Source organism: Netta rufina (genome assembly GCF_964035555.1).
Source record: "Netta rufina genome assembly, chromosome: W".
NCBI classification, from domain to species: domain Eukaryota; kingdom Metazoa; phylum Chordata; class Aves; order Anseriformes; family Anatidae; genus Netta; species Netta rufina.
The window spans coordinates 108,464-128,456 of NC_140139.1; the positions used below are offsets into that span (position 1 = coordinate 108,464).

Consider the following 19,993-nt stretch of genomic DNA (forward strand, 5'->3'; position numbering starts at 1 on the left):
AATCGCGCGGCGCCCTGTTGGCTGTGCCCGGCGGCCCGCAGCACGGCCCAAGATGGCGGCGCGCGCGCGGAGGGGAGGCCTGGCGGCGGCTCTCGTGGCCGGTGCCCTGCTCGCCCTCGGGCGGGCGGCGGCGGAGGGGGGCTCGGCGGCGGCGCCTCCGCACCGCCGGTTCGAGTACAAGTACAGCTTCAAGGGGCCGCACCTGGTGCAGGCGGACGGCACGGTGCCGTTCTGGGCGCATACGGGCAGTAAGTGCTGGGCGGGCGGCAACCGCGCAGGGGGCTGCGGCCGGCCGGCGACGGTGCCCGGGGAACGGAACGGGCGGGCGGGAGCCGCGGCGGGCCGGGGCCGGGGCCGGGGCCGGGAGCCACGGCGCAGGTGGCCGGAGCTGGCCGGCCGCGGCCGGGCAGGTTGCGGGCTCGTAACCGGGGGCGGTTACGAGGAGCCTGGGCGGTAGCGGGGAAGCGCCGGCGGCCGCTCCGGAGCTGCCCGAGAGCGGTCCGGAGGTGTCGACGTGTCCCCGCGGGCGGCCAGCCGCCAGCCCCCCGCTGGCCGCGGTGCGAGGGCCGCGCGGCTCGGCTCCGCCGGGCACCGGCTGCGCCCACGGGGCAGCGGCCCCCGGTCGCCGGCGAGTTCTCCGTCCCGACGCCCCCCTCCCGCTGTGAATCGCGGCGGCGCTTTGGGCCTTCCTGGCCGGTAGCTTCGGCCGTAGCGCTAACTGCTGCTGTTCGCTTTCTGCCAGATATTAATTCAGCTCGTTTTGGTTGGCTCGAGAGCGTTACATTTGAGCTCTGAAGGCTATTCGATGTTAATGTGAAGTTACAGGTGACAGGGAGGAAACTGTCTGCACGTTACGTTCTTGCTTGCTTTTTTTAAGCCAAATAGATGTTATTTCATAAGTGTGAATGACTCCTCACTCTTCCCTTCTTTCTCCCTCAACTCGTGCCTCTTTTTTCTTTAAACCGCTAAACAGAAGGCTAGAACATCTGTTCGTAAAAAGCAGGAGGGAAAACAGTGATTTGTGGAAAAAATCACACGATGCTTAAGGCAGGAAACAAAATCTTTTTTAAAAAAAAAACTTAATTAGTATCTTAACGACAAGACCCATGTTCTATTCAAGTTGTACATCGCACTACCAAATAGAAGGTGAACAAGTACTCTGTAAAAGAACTGTAATTAACTTATTAGGAGTAAGGATGGTGTTGCGTGTTTTTTTTTTCCGTTTGTTTTGTTTTAATTCTCAAGTGATAGAGTATTCCATTAAAAAGCTGTTCTGAAAACTCGAGCTGAAGTGACTGGACAATTTTGTGAATTTAGAGGACTTGTTAAATGGCTGGTTGCGCATTCACAATACTTCTTATTCTATTTAACGTTGGTTCCGTTCTTTTCTAGATGCAATACCAAGTGCAGATCAGATTCGAATAACGACTTCTTTGAAAAGCCAAAGAGGATCAGTGTGGACAAAAAACAAGTCAATATTTGAATATTGGGAAGTCGAAGTGACCTTTCGAGTTACAGGAAGAGGCCGCATTGGAGCTGATGGACTGGTATTAAAAATTTGATCTAAGTTTAAAAAATAGACGTACTTCAAAAAGTGGCTCTTGACTTACAGCTCTTAATTTCTTTCTGCAATAGGCAATCTGGTTTACAGAAGAGCAAGGCATGGAAGGTCCTGTTTTTGGGGCAGCTGATAAGTGGAATGGTGTTGGAATTTTCTTTGATTCCTTTGACAATGACGGAAAGGTTAGTTGGAAGTAAACTCTTCTAGCAGAGAGATAAAATTAATTTCCTGCCTGTTTGGTACATATAGCTTTGTGGGGAAAAAATAGAATGCCATTTTCCTATTTCCCTCCATCTTTCACTTAAAGGGCTGGTTTAAAATAGTCATGTTTTCCTTAATACAATTTCAGCTTGACCTCTTCTATATACTTTTTCAAGTGTGTCACTTTTTCTTTTTTTTTTTTTTTTTTTGTGGGGGGGGAGAGTGGGTAGGAAGTTCAAGCTTGAAAGTTGGAGTGTAACACATAATGAATCTACTGAATATTAGCTCATCTGTTAGGTTTGGAGGGAAAATGCATTGCACATATGTATAAGCTGAAATTTGGAATGTCCGTGCACAGTTTGCAATGTTGATAAACCTGAAGAGTTATGCTTTGGAAGAGGTGTGTTGTACAAAATATGCTACTGTGGAAGCAGATTTATGTGTCTCTTAGCAGAGATGCTCTTTTTTTGTGGAACAAATCTGCCTTGAGCAGCTTGGTAGCATCTGTGGCAATGATGATAGTTGCTGTTTGTTTGTTTGTTTGTTTGTTTGTTTGTTTTTTCCCTACTTTCATCTAAAAATCGGTAACATTGCTATAGGTACCTGCTTTTGAGTTTTCAGTTTTCCAGTCCAGAATGCATCAAAGGTCCTCAGAAACTCTAACAATATGCAGTTGGTCTGCTTCGCTTTTCTGGTACTGCTTTGGCTTTTTTCTACTGTTCTAGCTACTTATTTGTAGGTGCAAAGGTTTAGTGTGTTGTTTTTTCTTTTTCCTGCAGATGGGTTTCAATATACAGCAAACTTAAAAGCTGACAGACTGAAGGTGACGTTTATGATTTAGATCTTGAAAGACAAGAATTGGAGTGTTGTTCAACTTGCTAAGAATTTTAAAAGCTTTTCTGACTTCTGACAGGGTTGTGGACTTTTGCATAGTTTAGCTGGCTGAAAAGACCATCTGTCAAAATTTGCATGTGGATGGTTCTGTTTTCCAGTTCCAGGACTCTTTTAGTAAAATAGTGATTAATTTTAGTCACTGATGTGATTTTTTTTTTTTTTTTTTTAAGAAGGTGATGTGTCATTTCTAGTCAAAACGAAAGTGTGTGCCATGCCTGCATTGGTCTGACGTGTCTTAAATACTGGAGTCCATAAGACTTCTTTGATGATAGCCTGTTACTTTCTTCAGTCCCAGTATGGAGAAAACCTTCCTGGTACTGTTTTTCATATGTTTGCTGGAAGGTGCCTAGGATGTAGCTGAACATCAGCCTAATATGTTAGCATTCAGAAGTAGACTCCACCTAGTACTTCCAACTCAAAGCACCCTAGTTGTGACGTTGATTCTAAAAATTGCAAAGCCTTTTTTTTTCACTTCTTTCTAAAGCTGCAGGCTATCCTAGAGTTGAATTTTTATTTCTCTGTAGACATGGTGAAAAGAGCTTTTCAAAAAGGAAAAAAAAGTTTTATAGCTCTGAACAGCTGAAATAGTAAGAACCACACTAAATAGAATCATAGAATCATTTAGGTTGGAAAAGATACTATGTTAGTATCTGTCTAGTATGCTCTAAAGGGTACTAGGCGTGGGTTGCATTCATTAATGCTATGAAATTGAACTGGTTTTACACACTTTCTGCAGAATATATGCAAATATGTTTGAAATAATACAGTAATACTGTTGTTACACTAGAATAGACTGTTAAGAAGATGCTGTTTAAGTATTTTGGTGGTACTGAGAAGGCGTAATGCTGATACTGAAGCAATTCATCTAATCAAAATCAATTGTTGAGAAGTAGAAACTATGGCGTATTTCTCTACACCATGCACAATTCTGTTGTCCCAGTGTAAGTGATGAGGGAAAGCAATCGCATACTTCAGTTGTAGTGGTCTCAAAGTATTAAAGAAAAAGGACCACTTGCTCCCTGTCACTGTGAATAGAGAAATATGTCATTTATTGGAATCTTGAAATCCACGTTTTGTTTTCTTAAGAGTTGGGAATCTGTCCAATTGGACAGTAAATTCCTGTGGGAAATAATGAATGGTAATGTTGAAGGGAAAGTAGAGATTATCTCTGAAAACTCATGCTCCTATAACAACTAGAGTTAACTTTCTAAACTCCTCTAGGCATCTGGAAGAGCGCTGTAAATTTGTTCTGCTCTTCCCATTTCAGCTTGTTCTCATTTTCTAGCAGTTTAAATAACTGGGGATATGTTTGTTTAGCCAGTGACAGATAGCTCCTGAGTTCTTTTTTTTAGTGACTGATAAAGTCAGCAAGATGTCAACATACAGCCTGTTTGAATGTTTTTCTGAGTTACATAGACAAAGTCAGATGTAGTAAGTCATCTAAGAGTTCTAAGATCTGTATATTTGCTACATATAAAATCCATAGATGAATTTATATTTCTGTATTTATCAAATGATGCTATTCAGTGGCATAGCCAAGAACTTATTTTTTTCCCCACCCCTAGCTATACAAAGAACATACCTGTCTCTTGCAAAGTATGCAGGATGACACACTACTTCAGTCATCTTGCTTTCTGTACTTAAAGATGACATAAAAATAACACCTAGAAGGTGTTATTCTTCTAGGTTTTCCTTCACAGGAAGGCTATCAGTGATGTCACATAGTTCTCTTTGAATTAAACTATCCCATTTGTTTGCTATTTGTTTTTCTAGAAAAACAATCCTGGAGTGATTGTAGTAGGGAACAATGGAAATCTTCTGTATGACCATCAGAAGTAAGTTTATTTTCAATGTTGACTTAATGACAAATGTTTGTTTTTTGAATGAAGAAGTGTTGCATGAAACTCTCCAAGAAACATTTTAAAGGGTTATTTTATATGGAACTCTGTTTATGTATTCCTTTATATCTACGGTTTTCTGTTTGTTAAAACACTGTTTTAACAGCACAGAAATGGGCAACTGATTTAAGTGTTATGTGGCCTTAGGTGTGGGTGAACTCAGAGAAGTGGAAGTACAGACTTTTTACCTCGTCATTGCTTATGAGGGTGTTCCGTATGCAGCTTATAGATGACGAGTGATTAGCTGAAAATTAATTGCCTCTTAGTAAATTAATTGGTTTAATTTTGATTTCTGATGGTCTGTTGTCAACAGCACAATTACTTTTTTTTTTTTTGGGGGGGGCGGGGGGGGAGGAAGGGAGGAGGTATTTTTGGGGAGAGAGGCATTTAGTTTATCTGGTGTGGTCCAGCCTATAGTTAGTTTACCGGTGCAGGAATATGTCTTAAAAGCAGACTTTCCCATTGCTGTTTCTACCTATAGTGTCCTGTGTAAACCACCTGGTACTGTTGAGCCCAGACTTCAGAAAAGCTCAATACAACTGAGAGACATCTTTTGCAACAGCTTTTACATTTTGAAAAAATAGTGTGATGCTTCTTAGTGATACAGTGATGCTTTTTTGTCTTAGCTGATATATCATAAGATATAGTTTTATGCAAGTTGTCTTCTTGCATAGTGATGGTTCCACTCAAGCATTGGCCTCCTGTCAGAGGGACTTCCGTAATAAACCCTACCCTGTTCGAGCAAAAATTACATACTACCAAAAAACACTGACTGTAAGTACTCTGAAATGATCTAATTAACTCATGTTTCTCAGCTTTTCAAGCGTGGGGTTGGGGGTTTGAAATAGTTGCTACAAAGGCCTCTTACGCTAATTTCAATATGCTTGAAAAAGTTGAGCTCAGTAGCTTGGAAGCTGGAATGAGGTGCAGTATGTTCGAATACTAGACAAGTTCTTTCAGCACATCTGTAGCTTTCTGAGCTGACTTAGCAGGTATTGCTGATTTTTCTGATGTTACGTGGGGTTCAGTCATGCTGCTGTATTCATACATGTATGTGCTCCGACCCTGCTGTGTTGCTGTTGACCGGCCTGTAAATGTGTCCCAAAGCCAGCGTATGTTCTTCAGCTTTCACACAGTTGAGCAGTCCCTGAACTTGAGCATATTTCTCAAGCTGATCAGAGAGCTTCCAGTTGACTGTAGGGGATTCTTAAAATATGATTAAGAAAAGACAGCTCTTTGACAGCACACTTAAATTTGTTGCTTGAGAATTCCCACCTCCAAGAAGCAGGAGGACTTTAAATGTTAAAGAAGATAGAAAACCACTGGTGTAAGGGGGTATTTAAGACTTCTTAAATACTATTTGGATGATTGCCTCCTAGATACGGGGACAAAAATGCTAATGTGGTGCTGGGTTGGAATAGCTCTGAAGTATTTCTTTCTTGGCTTCTGATTTCTACTGAAAAGATACTGTTCATAGGCATTAGTCAGTTACAACATGCGGCTATCATTTTTTAGTAAAAGTTTCTCTAAAAGTAAACATGAGGGCACCTAAAAAAGTGGACCTTGTACTCAGTTGTAATGCTAAAAGCTATGTGTTAGTCTTTAATGAAAATTAAATTGCAGACTGAGGCTGCTCTCTTTTTGAATATGCCCAGTCGCTGATGCCTTATCTAGAAGCTCCTCACCCAAGTGGTACAGCTAACCTTAGCGGTTCTTGGAATGCTTTGGTGGAGGAAGGGAGAATCTCTAAGCTTAGGATCGATTGAAGAGCAGTAAGGATGACTGTACTAGGCTGGACCAAAAACACGAGTTGCCCAGAATCCTATTGGGATATATACTTGATAGATTGGCCTTTAGTGATCACTGAGTCACGGATTTCTTCAACAAGAGTTAGTATTATTAGATCTTGATGAATTTTTCCATGTATTAATCTGTTTTGCTGTTTCTTATAACAGGTAAGTAAGTTTTTATCTCTCTTACGTCTGTATAATATGTCCTCTTATTCAATGAATAGAAAATACGGAATTCTGCTCATGTTGAACTTTGAATCAGGCCTTTCTTCTTTAAAAAAGTAAAAGCTTATGCTTTTTTTCTAGTAGAACCATCTTCAGAAATCAAACACCTGCTTTCAGAAGCCAAAAAACTATGAAGTTGCCTGATAAGTTGTATTTGTGTCCATTAGTATGAATTAACAAAGCAATTAACCAGATCGTGCAAATAGCTTTGCCTGAGTAATTTCTCAAATAGATTTTTGTGGTTAAAACTATAGATGTTTGTCTTTCTAGGTATTAATTAACAATGGATTTACTCCGGATAAGGAAGATTTTGAATTTTGTGCTAAAGTGGAAGATATGGTGTTGCCATCACAAGGATATTTTGGAATATCTGCAGCAACAGGGGGACTTGCAGGTAGAAAATGTTAAATTGTGGCAGACAGTGTGGAGACTTGCAAGAGACCTTTTTTTTTTTTTTTTTTAAACACTTTTATGGCTGGTGTTGATCCATTATACTAATTTTTGACCTAATCTCTTCCTGTTTGAACTAATCTCCTCCTGTTCCCAAATAACTGAAATGCGTAGATCTTTTTCATGCCTAGAATAGAAATACCTTTAGTTTGTCCTGACAAAGATGTTGATCAGTCTCATTTGCTACTGCATAAACTTGGGAGGGGTTTGAGAGGATACTCTTAGCTGGAGATCCTTTACAAGTTGGAAGGTTGACCTGAAAAGTTGCAGGATATTTTATAATATGTAGCAGTACTCTTTAGTATTGTTGTTTTTTTGTTTGTTTGTTTAATCCAGATGACCACGATGTCCTGTCTTTTCTGACTTTCCAGTTGACTGAGCCTGGGAAGGAAGTAGTAAGTGTCTCTATGCATAACTAGTAAAATGTGCTAATATATGTATAGCACCAGATCTTGGCATTTTTTTCTGCAGTCATAATTAGCATCCCTGTTTCTAAATTTTGGCATGGAGCTGTGCTGTCATCTGTTTTGGAAAAATAAGATCAATACTATAGTATTTCAGTAGTTTAGTTACATTGAGGACCAGAACTCTTGAAGTAACACTGAATTGATGATAATCCTGATATTAAAACAAAAAATGCAAAGAAAACAAACAAAGGTACACTTTGGACAAATTTGTTTTCACTTTCAACTTTGCATTCCTGTAGAACACTTTTGTACTGTTAATCCTCATCTGTTCTTGTAAAACTTGACATCTTTATAATTGCAGAAAGTAGGCTTTTCAGGAAAAAGCCATGAGTTTCCATGCGAATGCCTGGTTTCTTGCTTCCACGTTAATATATTGTTAACATATGTTAATATATGTGCTTCGCAAATTGTCATGCCATCAGACCTGAAGTCTAGACAGCATTTGCTGGACAGTGTGTCATATAGGAGTGGTAGAAAATCTTTTCTCTCCCCCTTACCTTTTGATAATGTTTTAAAGCCCACACCAGATGCAGAAATTCCTCAAAAAGATAAAGAAAAATATCAAGAAGAGTTTGAACACTTTCAACAAGAATTGGATAAAAAGAAAGAAGAATTTCAAAAGGAGCATCCTGATGTTCAAGGACAGCCAGGCAAGTTATTTGAGCAGTTTTTGAGTTTTCAAGGAAAATATTTGCTTTCCAGGATGTTCAAAACTAGGGCCTAATACTGTGGCATGCTGATCTTAACAAAGCTCCTACTGATTTTTATATCCCTGTACCATATTTAAGAATCTTTGGCTTTGTGTTTGTGAAATGGTTTCCGTAATATGAGATCTCTTTCCTCTCAGGCTTCCTGAGGAGAGGAAGTGGAAAGGGATGTGCTGGACTGTGTTCCTTTGGAGGAACACTGATGGCAGGATGCATGGGAATGGCAGAAAGCTGTTCAGATTGGATATTCAGAAAAATTTCTTCACTGTAAGGGTGGTCAAACATTGGAACAGGCTTACCAGTGAGGTGGCTGATGCCCCAAGGCTGTCAGTGTTCAACAGTCCTCAGTAATATACTTCAAATTTTGGTTAGCCCTGAAGTGGTCAGGAAGTTGTTCTTTGTGATCTTTGAAGGTTCCATCCAACTGAACTGTTCTGATTCATGCCTGTATTGAGAACAAAACAAATGAACAGAAACATATACAGACTTTAGAGATATATCCAATTATTGGAAGAAATATATTTAATTACTGGAAAAGTATGTCAGTGTGGAAACTTCAAGGGTGCAAGAAAAATCCAGTGCAGCTTACGATGAATGCATATGTGTTAACTATTTCCTGTGCTTTTTTTTTTTTTTCTTACCAGCGGATGATCCTTTTGAAACTGTAAATGATCGTGAACTGAGGCAAATCTTTGAAGGTCAGAATCGAATTCATCTTGAAATCAAGCAGCTAAATAGACAATTGGACATGATTCTGGATGAGCAGAGAAGATATGTCTCTGCAGTCACAGATGAGATTGCTAAAAGAGGAGCTGGTGTTCCAGGCCAACAAGTACAGGTAACTCAAAAAGTAAACTGCAGTTGATATCTCTGCCTAATTTCGAAAGTGCAATCAATTATTTTTTCCAAGATATGTTGATTTTTTTTTTTTCTCACCCGTTCCTGCCCCGACACCAGGTTTCCCAGCAAGAGATTGATACCGTTGTGAAAACTCAAGAAGAGGTCATTAGACAAGTGAATGAAATGAGGTAAATGCTTTCTTTTCTAAATATTAAGGCTGTTTTGAATTTTATTAGTTTCCACCTTTTAAGCCAAATTTGTTATTTCAGTAGAAGAATGTGGGTAAACTTGAAATTTCTGTATGTGTTCCTTAGTGATGATTGTTCAATTTCTGTAATAAACATAAGTTTGTGTCCATACAGTGGTTAAGCCCCCCTCACGTGCAGCACTTTATCATGAGGTTCTGCTGCAAAAGCAAGGTAAGTCGAGCACCTTTGGAACCAGTTGGTTTCTGTAGAATGACTAGTTTGGTAACCTGCTACCTCATGAAAATTTTTTGCTCTGATTTTTAGAGCATTGATAACAACATGAGCATGAATGCCTTCACATTATAGCTGGTGAATCTTAATAAATAAATTATGTTGTATTGGAGTATCTTGTCATTTTATCAGGAGTATGCGGACAATAGGAGTTACATAATATATATATATATACATATTTTAGTGTAAGCAAAATCTGTTAAGGCATGTAAGTCTTCTGAAGGGAAGTTTTGTGCAAATTAAAATGTTCAGATTTCATTTCCACTGGGAATTCTTATTCATGGAGTTTATGAAAAGGTGGTTCTGTTTCTAAGAGTTCAAGAACAAACAACAACAAAACCCACAGATACCACTTAAAATAAATAAACAAAAATCTAAAGTCTTGCTGAACTACCAGGGTCAAAGAAAGGGTTGTCATCAGTGATGCAAGCTTCAGCTGGAAGGCAGTCACTAATGGTGCACCTCGGGTTGGTAGTGGGGCCATTATTCTTCAAGCATCTTTATTAATGATGTGGACAGTAAGACTGGGTGCATCTTCAGCAGTTTTACAGGTGATGCAAAGCAGGGAGTAGCATTTGATACTCACATGGTTGTGCAACCATTCAGTGGGACCTGGACAGGCTGGAAAAGTGTTCCAACAAGAATCTCATGAAGTTAAAGGCAAGTGCAAAGTCCTGCAGCTGTGTAACTCCATCTATCAGTACAGGCAGGGGACTGATCATCTGGAAGGCAGTTCTGTAGAAAAGAACTTTACTGGTAGACGAGTTGAATGTGGGACAGCAGTGTGCCCTTATGTTAAAGACCACGAATAGCATCTTGGGCTGCATTAGGCAATGTTGCCAGTGTGTCAAAGGTGATGACTTGCCTTTTACTCGGCATTGGTGGCATCACCTTGTGGGGTCTGGGTGGATGGTAGTAGAGGGAGTCCAGTAAACAACCGTGACAATGATTAAGGGCACACAATGAAAGATAAGGGAGCTGGGACTGTACAGACTGGAGAAAAGGCTCAGCAAGGTCTTAACAATGTGTGTAAACATCTGATTTTAGAGATGATGGGGGCTGGGGAAGATTTGGGGTGTGGGTGGTAGGGGAGGGAAGACAGAGCCAGTCTTCTCACTGGGTACCCAGTGACAGAATGGGAGGCAGTGGGCACAAACTGAAATACATGGAGTTCTGTTTGCTCTTCAGATGTAAAAAATAAATAAATAAATAAATTTTTGCTTGTGATGGTAGTGAGACATTTAGTAGGTTGGTTGCCCAGAGAGGTTTTGCAGTCTCCATCCTTGGAGATGCTGGAAACCTGACTATGACTTAAAATACCTTTTTTGGTTTAGTGATAAGGGAAGTTGTCAAAAAATTGTTTTTCTAATTTGTGAGTATTTAATGGTCTAACGTTTATTTGCTGTGTGAAAACTGCCTATCAGCTGATACTGATGCATCTTTTTGTAGCAAAAGATAATCACAGTAAAGGAGACTGACAGACACAGAACTTGCCTGATTGAGTTCAGTTGTGTATCAGTCTTGTGGGACTTGTCAGAATCAAATGTTAAGGCTCCTGATTTTATTGTTGTCTTGTTTTGTCTTTTGTCACAGGACTTTTGCCAGGACTTTTAACTTTCTCAGGAATCTTCTATATCTGCAAGGGCACTTGCAAGTTCCCAAATGATTAATAGTTTAGCTTTTAAGGTGTATATTTTTTAATCGATTGAGAGGTATGCTGTACTTTTCTAATTAAGTTACCAAATGAAGCAAAGATCTCCATGTTTAAGGTTCGATACTGCTAAAGTGGGTCTGAGAAAATGCCTGTCTTTCAAGGGGGTGTTTATATAATGCTTCCAAGATGTTTAACAATAGCTGTTGTTAGCTGGAATGTCTTTAAGTTGGTTTACTACTTCATTTTCAGTAGTTAAAACATTATTTTTTGGCTTAAAAAAAATAATCAATTCTACAACTTGATATTGTGTATTGTGTATAAGCAGTTGTTTTGTTTTGTTTTGTTTTTTGTTCGTGTTTTTTTGTGTGTGTGTTTTTTTTCCCCTCTGGTATTAGTTCAGGGGCAGATCTTGTCATTCATCTAAGTAGGTCAGGTTTTTGTACAATGAAGATTAGAGTGCTTCTGTTTTGTGTGTTTTTTTTTTTTTTTTTTTTGCACTTGTTCTTCCACGGAAGCTTTAGCATTAATATTCTTGACAAATCTTTATACCTTACAAGCAAATCAGATTTTCTTGTTAACACTGGCAGTCTGCCCTTTCAGTGACTACTTACTAGGTATGAGTTTGTGTAACGTCGTCTTAATATTTTTCTTAGATTAAATAAATGTTTTATTTATAGATAGAAATGAACAGCCCGCTGTTGGTATTGCTGGTCATCCCAGAGGAAAAGGACTTACTGTCTTAAGTAATTTTCTTGTCAAGATTTGGGGATTTCTTAATCATCTGATTACAGAAGAATCTTGCATGTTCATACAGTAGAAACGAACAGCATGATATTGTTTATGCAAAAGTAAAGTAAATTAAATTTGATACAGACCATGTCTATTTAGGGAAGTTATTTTGCTTTTAACAAAGTGGATTAATCTGGGGGAAGGCGGGTATGCCGATTTCTGTTCATTACACAGGGATTCTGGTACAAGGAGGGAGATGTACCAAATGAGTCTCACTTGCATTCTAGCACTGAAAATAGTGGGCCAAGATAAACAATCAGCAATTATTAGGCAGTGGTCCCGCTGTTCATTGCATGGGTTTCCATGGGGTAGTTAGGAACAATTTCCAGTGGAAAAACTTTCTTCTAAAATAAGTTATTACAACACTAATTGTAACAGCAGGTAAATAGTAACCAATTGACTTTATATGTTAATAACATAAAAATATAAAACGTATGGATTATATGCTAATGCTATTCAGGATATGTTCATTTAATTCACGACAGATGGAAGTGGTTTTTTTTTTTTGCATTAATTTTGCCTGTATAAATACTATTGGTTCAAAGACAAAAATGTAGAATGAGTGATAGATGTCTTACCTATCTTTGTTTGCAGCAGCTTGTAGGAGCAAGCAGCTGTCTTTTGTTAAAGCCTTTTGATAACTTTACTTCAATAGCTTTGTTTTTAATATTGCAAGTACTGAGAGTTTTGCAGAAATCCATGCATACCTAGAGTGCAGCACATTATCTGTATTTAACAAATAAAACTGGAAAGTGGGTTGTCTTCCAGTGTGCTGAAGTGGGATTGACTTTTCACGAACATGGAAGGAAAAGGGGAATTCTTGGATCATTATTGGAAGTGAGGAGATTTTTTTTTTTTTTTTTTATGGAAGTATGCAGAATATTGTTTGTCTCGTGAAGTTGATTGTCTGCGTGATACTTAAAAGGAAAAACTAGTAGTCTTTCATTTGGAGAAGAGTATATCGTTAATCCTACATTTAAGAGGGGCTACAATTGCTAAGTGCCTTTTTTCTCTAAAGTGGTGTATCTGCAGCTTAATATAATTGAGTAGATTAATTCAATGTGTAGCTCTGACTTAACATGTAGCTACTTCAAGTAGTTGAGCATGCTGCAAAATTTTTGCCATGATGAGACAGCAGCTGTGAAACTAAATAATAACGTATCTGCGTTTGCAGTTTTTACCTAGATTTGTGGTAGTGCCTTTGAATCTGTATGGTACCTTTTTTTTTTTAATTCTGTGTTTTGAACTTTAATGGCATAAAGAGCAACTGATGCAAAGCTAAAAGATGAGCACCATCTTTATGAAGATTCTTTGTAAACATCTAAGTTTTGATGCTTACCTTGCAATTTGCACAACGAATATAAACCATTTAAAATCAATAATAAAATTTTGTGAAGCGCTTATGTATTGTTGCTACCAGTTTTCCCAAGGAATGACGTTCTAGTGTTTTTTTTCTTAAGGTGCAAGTTAAATTGCTGACCACTGTACAAAGAGTTAGGACTTTACCTTGAAGGCATTAAAGTAAACTCTAATCTGAAGGAAAATGTGAAGTTTGAAGTAAATTAAACAGGAATCCAAAGACGTACATTTTGAGTGCTTATTCTGTTAATAACGAAGAGATTAACATTCACATGATAAATATTTTAGCTGAAAATAATCCTCTTTGCAACTGAAAAGAGACATCACAGTAAGGGAAAACTATATAAACATATTGACTAGAGACTAAGTGTTTTTCTCTCACTGATTAGTTCACCTCAAACAAAACTAGGTATGGAACCTCAACTTTTCAGGGATTTAATATGATTTGTTAGAGCAGCAAAATGAATTCACATGGTAACAATATTAAGTATTATGACAGTGCATATAGGAAATGAGTTTCTCATATAAGTGATAATCATGAAACAAGGATGTATCTAAATCTTTTCTTATCCCTAAAGCCGCTTCTTTATTTTTATTTCTTACATGACTGCTTTTATTTATTTATTTTTATAAAACAGCTTTGGCTTTCTTCAAAGATTGTATTATACTCTGTTTATCCTAAAGCCTTGGCAAGAGACTTAGATAAAGGACTTGTTTTAGACTTGATCAATCAAGCAAAGCAGATGTCTAGCAATAGAATATTTGCCAGATCTTGTTTTCTGTGTGACTTTGGGAGGTAGCACACTGTACAAATTGAAACTGTCTGCAGAATCAAATATTAAAGACAATAGTTTGGTTAAGGAATTGCCTCCTGAGAAGTATTCTTGGAAGCCAGAAGAATGTTTTCTGCCTTTTTGGGTACCTGTGTATTTCAGACTAATTTTAATGGACTGAAATGTGTCCAACATAAATGCTGTTTATATAAAAAAATGTTTTGTATTGAATGATGTTTTGTTGTCCGTCTTGCTTTAGGAATTCCATGGCTGATACTCTGAGGCTGATCAGTGGAGCTCAACATCCTGGTTCTGCTGCAGGAGTCTATGAAGCAAGTCAACACTTCAATGACATCAAAGAACACCTTCACGTAGTAAAAAGGGACATTGAGCATTTAGTACAACGAAATATGGTAATTTGTGTGCTGTTAGTGTAAAGCATGACTGTAATGCTTCTTTATTTGGCTGTTGGTAAAAAGCTGGGATGAGCCAGCATGCAATTTACAGAGCAATTAATCCTTCATTAAGCTGCTTCGCTGAAACCGCACTGCCCTGACCCAACTGCATGATCTGTGTCTTGATGAGAAGTTTTGCACAAAGAGCATGATTTTTAGTCTAGCTTCCTGTGGAAACAAGGTCAAGCAATTAAGTTTTGTAGGTGCTTTTGTGTTTGTACCCCTGCTTAACAGTTCCATATATAGGAGACTTTGTAAGCTTCTGCAGAGAAGGGAGAGGTTGAAACAGGGGAAACTTAGGAAAGCTCTGCTTCAGATACGTAAATGTTAAAGATGACTGTGTTAACATTCAGGAACACATTAGTCTTACCTAGATAGCAATTAGGCTGAATTAGCTTATGAACCCATACAAGGTTGTTATTTTCTTTCTCCTGTGGTCCTTCGGTTATCGTTAGTCAGGTTATCTGAGAAACAAAGAGGAAAGGGGAAAGTGAAAAACAGGGAGTTAAATTAACTTTCTCAAAGTAGTTGTCATTTTTGGCTGATTTCTGATTGTTTCAATTTTTAGATCATGGTGCACAGACCTTGTTTTGTTTCTTGCGTAGCGATCTTTTGATGGCATGTTGTTTCTCTTCTCAGATAACGCTTTTCTTATTTCTTAGCCATCCAGTGAGAAGTCAAAGTGTCCAGACTTGCCACCGTTTCCATCATGCTTATCTACAATGCACTTCTTCATATTTGTAGCAGTGCAAACAGTGTTATTCATTGCTTATATCATGTATAGGTAAGTATATCTTTCTTGAAAGACAACAGGGCAAATGATTTTAGAACTTCTGAGTAGAAATGCAATTGCGATGATATGATTATATTAATCTTCTTTAAAACAAGCAATCATTCAGATTGGAAGAGACCTTTTGAGGTCTTCAGTTCAGCCTGTTCAAGTTCTACTTGATTGTTATCTATCATTGTCTTAACATGCATCTCTAAATAAACAGCTCCTGTCTCTTCAATAACATCTTCTGGGTATTGGAAATTGCCATGAGACCTCTCAAAACCTTCTTTTGTCTAGGAAGAACAAGTCTAGTTCCTCATACCTCTCCTCCTGAGGCATGCACTTCAGCCCCTGACCATCATTGTGGTCCCCTACTGGACTTACTGACATTTATTAACAAAATCTGACATGATCTGAGTTTTTGCTACATGTGCCTAACAGCTTTTGTCTGATTTGACAGATTTGTCAGTGAACTTTTTTATGATACATATCCTATGTAAGAGACAGATAAGGAGATACTGATGTTTTATGGAGTTCTTAGCATTGGAGGGGTGGGTTGTGTGGTTTTTTTTTTGGTGGTTGTTGCTCGGTTTTTACATTGGGATGTTTGCTGTATTCTCTTCTTCTTTGTAACATCATAACATTCAAATTAAATGTCAGTGGAAAGGGAAACCTATTGAGAATACGGACTTACTTGTTTGGTGGTCCTGTTTCTCTCATACATGGACACTTCTTTGGAATAAAAGGACCAAAATAGCTGCAGTGCTTTTCAAAGAGAAAATGCTGTTTACTACCTTTATGGAAGAATAACTAGTATTAATATAATATAAATGCTGCTCTGATATCATCAACTTTTATTGTATGTCTGCTTCTTCACAAAGTAGGGAGGTTTTTTTTAATGTCATGTTATTTCATCAACTGGGAAATGACTTCCAAGATAAATGAGGAGCTGGTCACCTTCAATTCTTTCTGATACCCTTGTACTTCTATTTGTGTGTGTGTGTCTCTATCTAGTACAGTATCTATATCCACTAAAGAAAATAATTTTCTGTGCCAGAGTGAAAAAAGTCCTATTTCTATTTCAAGCAAGTTCTTATGCTGCTTAATTGCACGTTTCCTCTTCTGTCATGATCTTTAGGAAAATCAGATATTGAGAAGCTTTAGAGAATATTAATTAGAGAATTTTAATAATAAATTAATAAGCTCTTCCACAGTTTTTTCTACCCAGAATGTTTCCATCTGATGCAAAATTGGAACTATAATCATGCTTCCTTTATATTTGTGAATAGAGTAACTTATATACTGTTTTTGTGATACAACTTATGTTTGATTTCTTTAAGCTTCTGTTGAAGGGGAATGGAATCTTTCAATCCCAAAATAAAAGAACGAACTATCTAAACCAGTTAGGTAATCTTTTACTGTACATCCATAATGAATTCTCTCCTGGTTTTTCTTTCAGGAGTCAACAAGAAGCAGCAGCCAAAAAGTTCTTTTGATGACCTCTTCCTTTTGTGTGTACATAACAGCAGTATGTATGCACAGAAAATCATACAGCTCTGTAAATGAGGGAAAACTTAGTGTTTGATATACTTCAATATTGTAAATTATTTAACTTTGTTAAACCATCTTCTCATTTCAACTGTTAATATTAAAGTTAAAAATGGACTGGGGAGCAGCAGAGCAAATGCTAGGAAGGGGAAGGCTGCGGACCCTATCTAGGGCTCTGTTCTCAATTAGGTTTCTGATAAATACCGGAAGGTGTTTACTGTATTCCTCTTCTGTTAGAATTTCAGAGGAGGGATTTAAAATAAGCATGTTTGGTGGCTGTTGATAATGGGAATTTGTGAATTGATGATTTGTGCAGAAAACTTGCCACTAAGTATCCGTATCAGATTTAGAAAACAACAACACACACAATTCTCCAAAACCCTCTAAAACCAAAAATTTAAATCAAAACAAAACTACACCTCTCTATTGTGAGGGGAGGAAAACTTGTTATAAACATTTCATTTCTTTACTATTTGGATCTAATGGCTTAAGAATGATTTTGAAAATTCTAACTCCTTGTGATATACAGATTCTAACTTTTCTTTAGTACATGGATGCAAAGACAGTCCTGCTAACTGTTAAGTTAGACTGCTGATATCTGGTATAGAACAAACTATACAAGATAAGCAAACAAAGTCTTATCTCCTTATTTTGGGTACTGTTTTTAGGCAGTGAGCAAAAAAACCATAATCAAGTAGTTTCTTCAGATATATTTGGATTGATTTCTTTTTTGTAGTTTCAAGTCTGTCTGTAATCTTGTTTGGAGACTTTTTGGAACTTTTTCAACAGAGATGCCATTGCTTTATACCATTTCCTATCTGATTTCAAGATATGTTGAATTTGGAAATATGCCTTTACTGTTATAAAGCTGTCTTGTGTCTATCATGTATCAAATACAGATGCTTTGATTTAAATATTGACATGGAAAGTATTCTAAACTACAAATACTGAATGTTAACAACTTTCCTTGCAGACTGTTGCTTCAGAAATGTTTGTTAGTCCAGCAGCTATTGTAGAACCAGTATTGTGTATCAATTCCTGGTTTAATACCTAACGTGTAAGATTGAACGTGTTTTTCTTTTGATGTTGCTAATCAGATGAACATTTGTTTCTGAAACGAAACAAAGCAGAAAGCCCAAATTAGAAATGTGAAATTAATTTGTTTTGACTTGTTTACATATCTGTGGTAACTTTTGTCTTTAAGTTGTTTACGTGTAGAGTTAGAATAGTTTTGTTTTTCTTCTAGTTCTATAAAATACACAAATGTCTCTGGATGTTTCTCTTTGAATCACAAATTTGTCTGAAAACCTGCAAAATTTGTCTGGAACCTAGTATACTACTCCTGCAGTTCTCCAGTCTGTTCTTCTGGGAGTGCAATGTGTGCTGCCAAATTCACTGTTATGAAGAACACTTCTAGCATTGTGCCTGACAATTTGGAGAAATGATAAATCTATGCAATACACTTTGTTACTGAAAAGGCAGTGCCCCAAAAGTGGGTGTCTGTGCTATACCAATAAAATTATACTACCTACACACCTATTTACATAGCTATGCTGTGTAGCATACTGGTATAGCTTTATAGATTCATTTCTGAAGTTGAGATTTTGGTGTACTAATTGGAGAAACTACTGCCTCAAGCTCATGTTGCTGGATAAGTAGGATAAGTAAATGAAAACCTTTTCAGAGAATGCAGAGTAACACACAGGAATTTATCCATTCAGTTCTAACACCAGCAAATATTTACAGGTGCCTTGAGTCCAAACTATTACAACCCTGACTTTTTTCACTAAGCTTAATATATTTTCTTAAATTGTTCTGAAGATATACGTTGTTATTCTTGTCCATTGCTAGTTTTCTTGCATCAGTGCAACACCTAAATGAACTCCCTCTCTCAAAGCAGGCTTTGCAAGACCCTTTGTACAGAAAGGCTAATGACTGTATCCTAATGAATTAGGTGCATAGGTCTGGTGTAATGAGGAACAGCTCCAGTGTATGTATTGGAGGAAGCCTGTACTTCTTGTTACTGTGAACTTCTCCAATTGTAACTGTTTCAAAGCTGGACGCCCCATACTGTTGTGTGGTTTCCTTGGGAAAAAGGGAAGGCAGGGACTGGGGGTTAGCGACAAACTTGCATCAACAGCTATATCTCATATGGGGTTCAGCTTCTGTGTTTACCCTGCTAGTATATCTGACCTGTCTCCCATGTGGGAAACATTTGCATTAGGGAGCAGAAGGCCTGACGTGTAACATCCTACAAGCGATAACTTTGCTTCATGCTTCATTTCACAGTCATTGCTCCCTGGAACATCAGTAATTGCTTCACAACTCACTGGATCAAAGGAAAACTCCCAATTACACAGACCAAATTTTGTTCTGGCTACTCTTGAAGTGCTAGCAACAAATCTGGATTTTAAGAATTTTTGTCAGTTAATGTAGCCTTTTGATATGAAGTTTCTCTCAACACTGATAACATATTTCATTTTGTCAAGTAAGATTTCAGGACTAAGAGAAGACAACTTTCAATTCAATTTGACAATATGATGGGAGAGCAAATCTAATACCAGTATTTGAAGTGTGAATGATAAGTGGCAAATACTTTGCTGTGACAAGGGATTCTCATTGTATTAGAGTATACTAAATAAATAGTCATACCTGAATCTTTCAAGCAAAATTCAGTAGTTCTAAATTACCTAACTTCCTGTTTGAAGAAAATCTGACATTTATCATTGATTGCATCAATTACTGTAACACCGAAGACTGTCTACTGTTTTGTTTTGTTTTGTTTTTTTAAAAAGTGAACAGCTGACATTTCCATATGTTTGTTTCTGAATAATGTAAATTGGTGGTTGGAGTTTGGAAATAACCTTATTTGAATAAAGATGCATATTTTTAGTAAACTTCTTTCTTTTAATCTGGTTAATCTGGTATGTGTTACTGAAGTCTAAGTGTATTGGAAGCATTCTTGATGCTGTTCTTCAGAACAAAAGACTCAAACATAACTCTAATCAGAACTGGATTTGCTCAAAAGCTTGTGTGAAGAGTATCAGATATGTAGGGTCAGGTGAAAAGTACTGTGTCAACTTCGAAGTCTCTTAACAGTAAATCAAGTTGTTTGCTGGCCGCTTCGATCA

At 37.9% G+C, this 19,993-nt stretch overlaps 1 protein-coding gene across 1 annotated transcript; it reads left to right on the forward strand.

The window, feature by feature from the left end:
- Window positions 1–40: 40 nt before the first annotated feature.
- Window positions 41–19,759, forward strand: LMAN1 (lectin, mannose binding 1). Its single transcript, XM_084304435.1, has 13 exons — window positions 41–248; window positions 1,393–1,547; window positions 1,636–1,743; window positions 4,430–4,491; window positions 5,229–5,328; window positions 6,840–6,963; window positions 7,356–7,414; window positions 8,004–8,136; window positions 8,838–9,031; window positions 9,151–9,221; window positions 14,347–14,500; window positions 15,205–15,326; window positions 16,774–19,759. Exons 1-13 carry the CDS (start codon window positions 53–55, stop codon window positions 16,808–16,810), a joined length of 1,515 nt encoding a protein of 504 aa, XP_084160561.1. The 5' UTR covers window positions 41–52; the 3' UTR covers window positions 16,811–19,759.
- The last annotated feature ends 234 nt before the right edge of the window (window positions 19,760–19,993 follow it).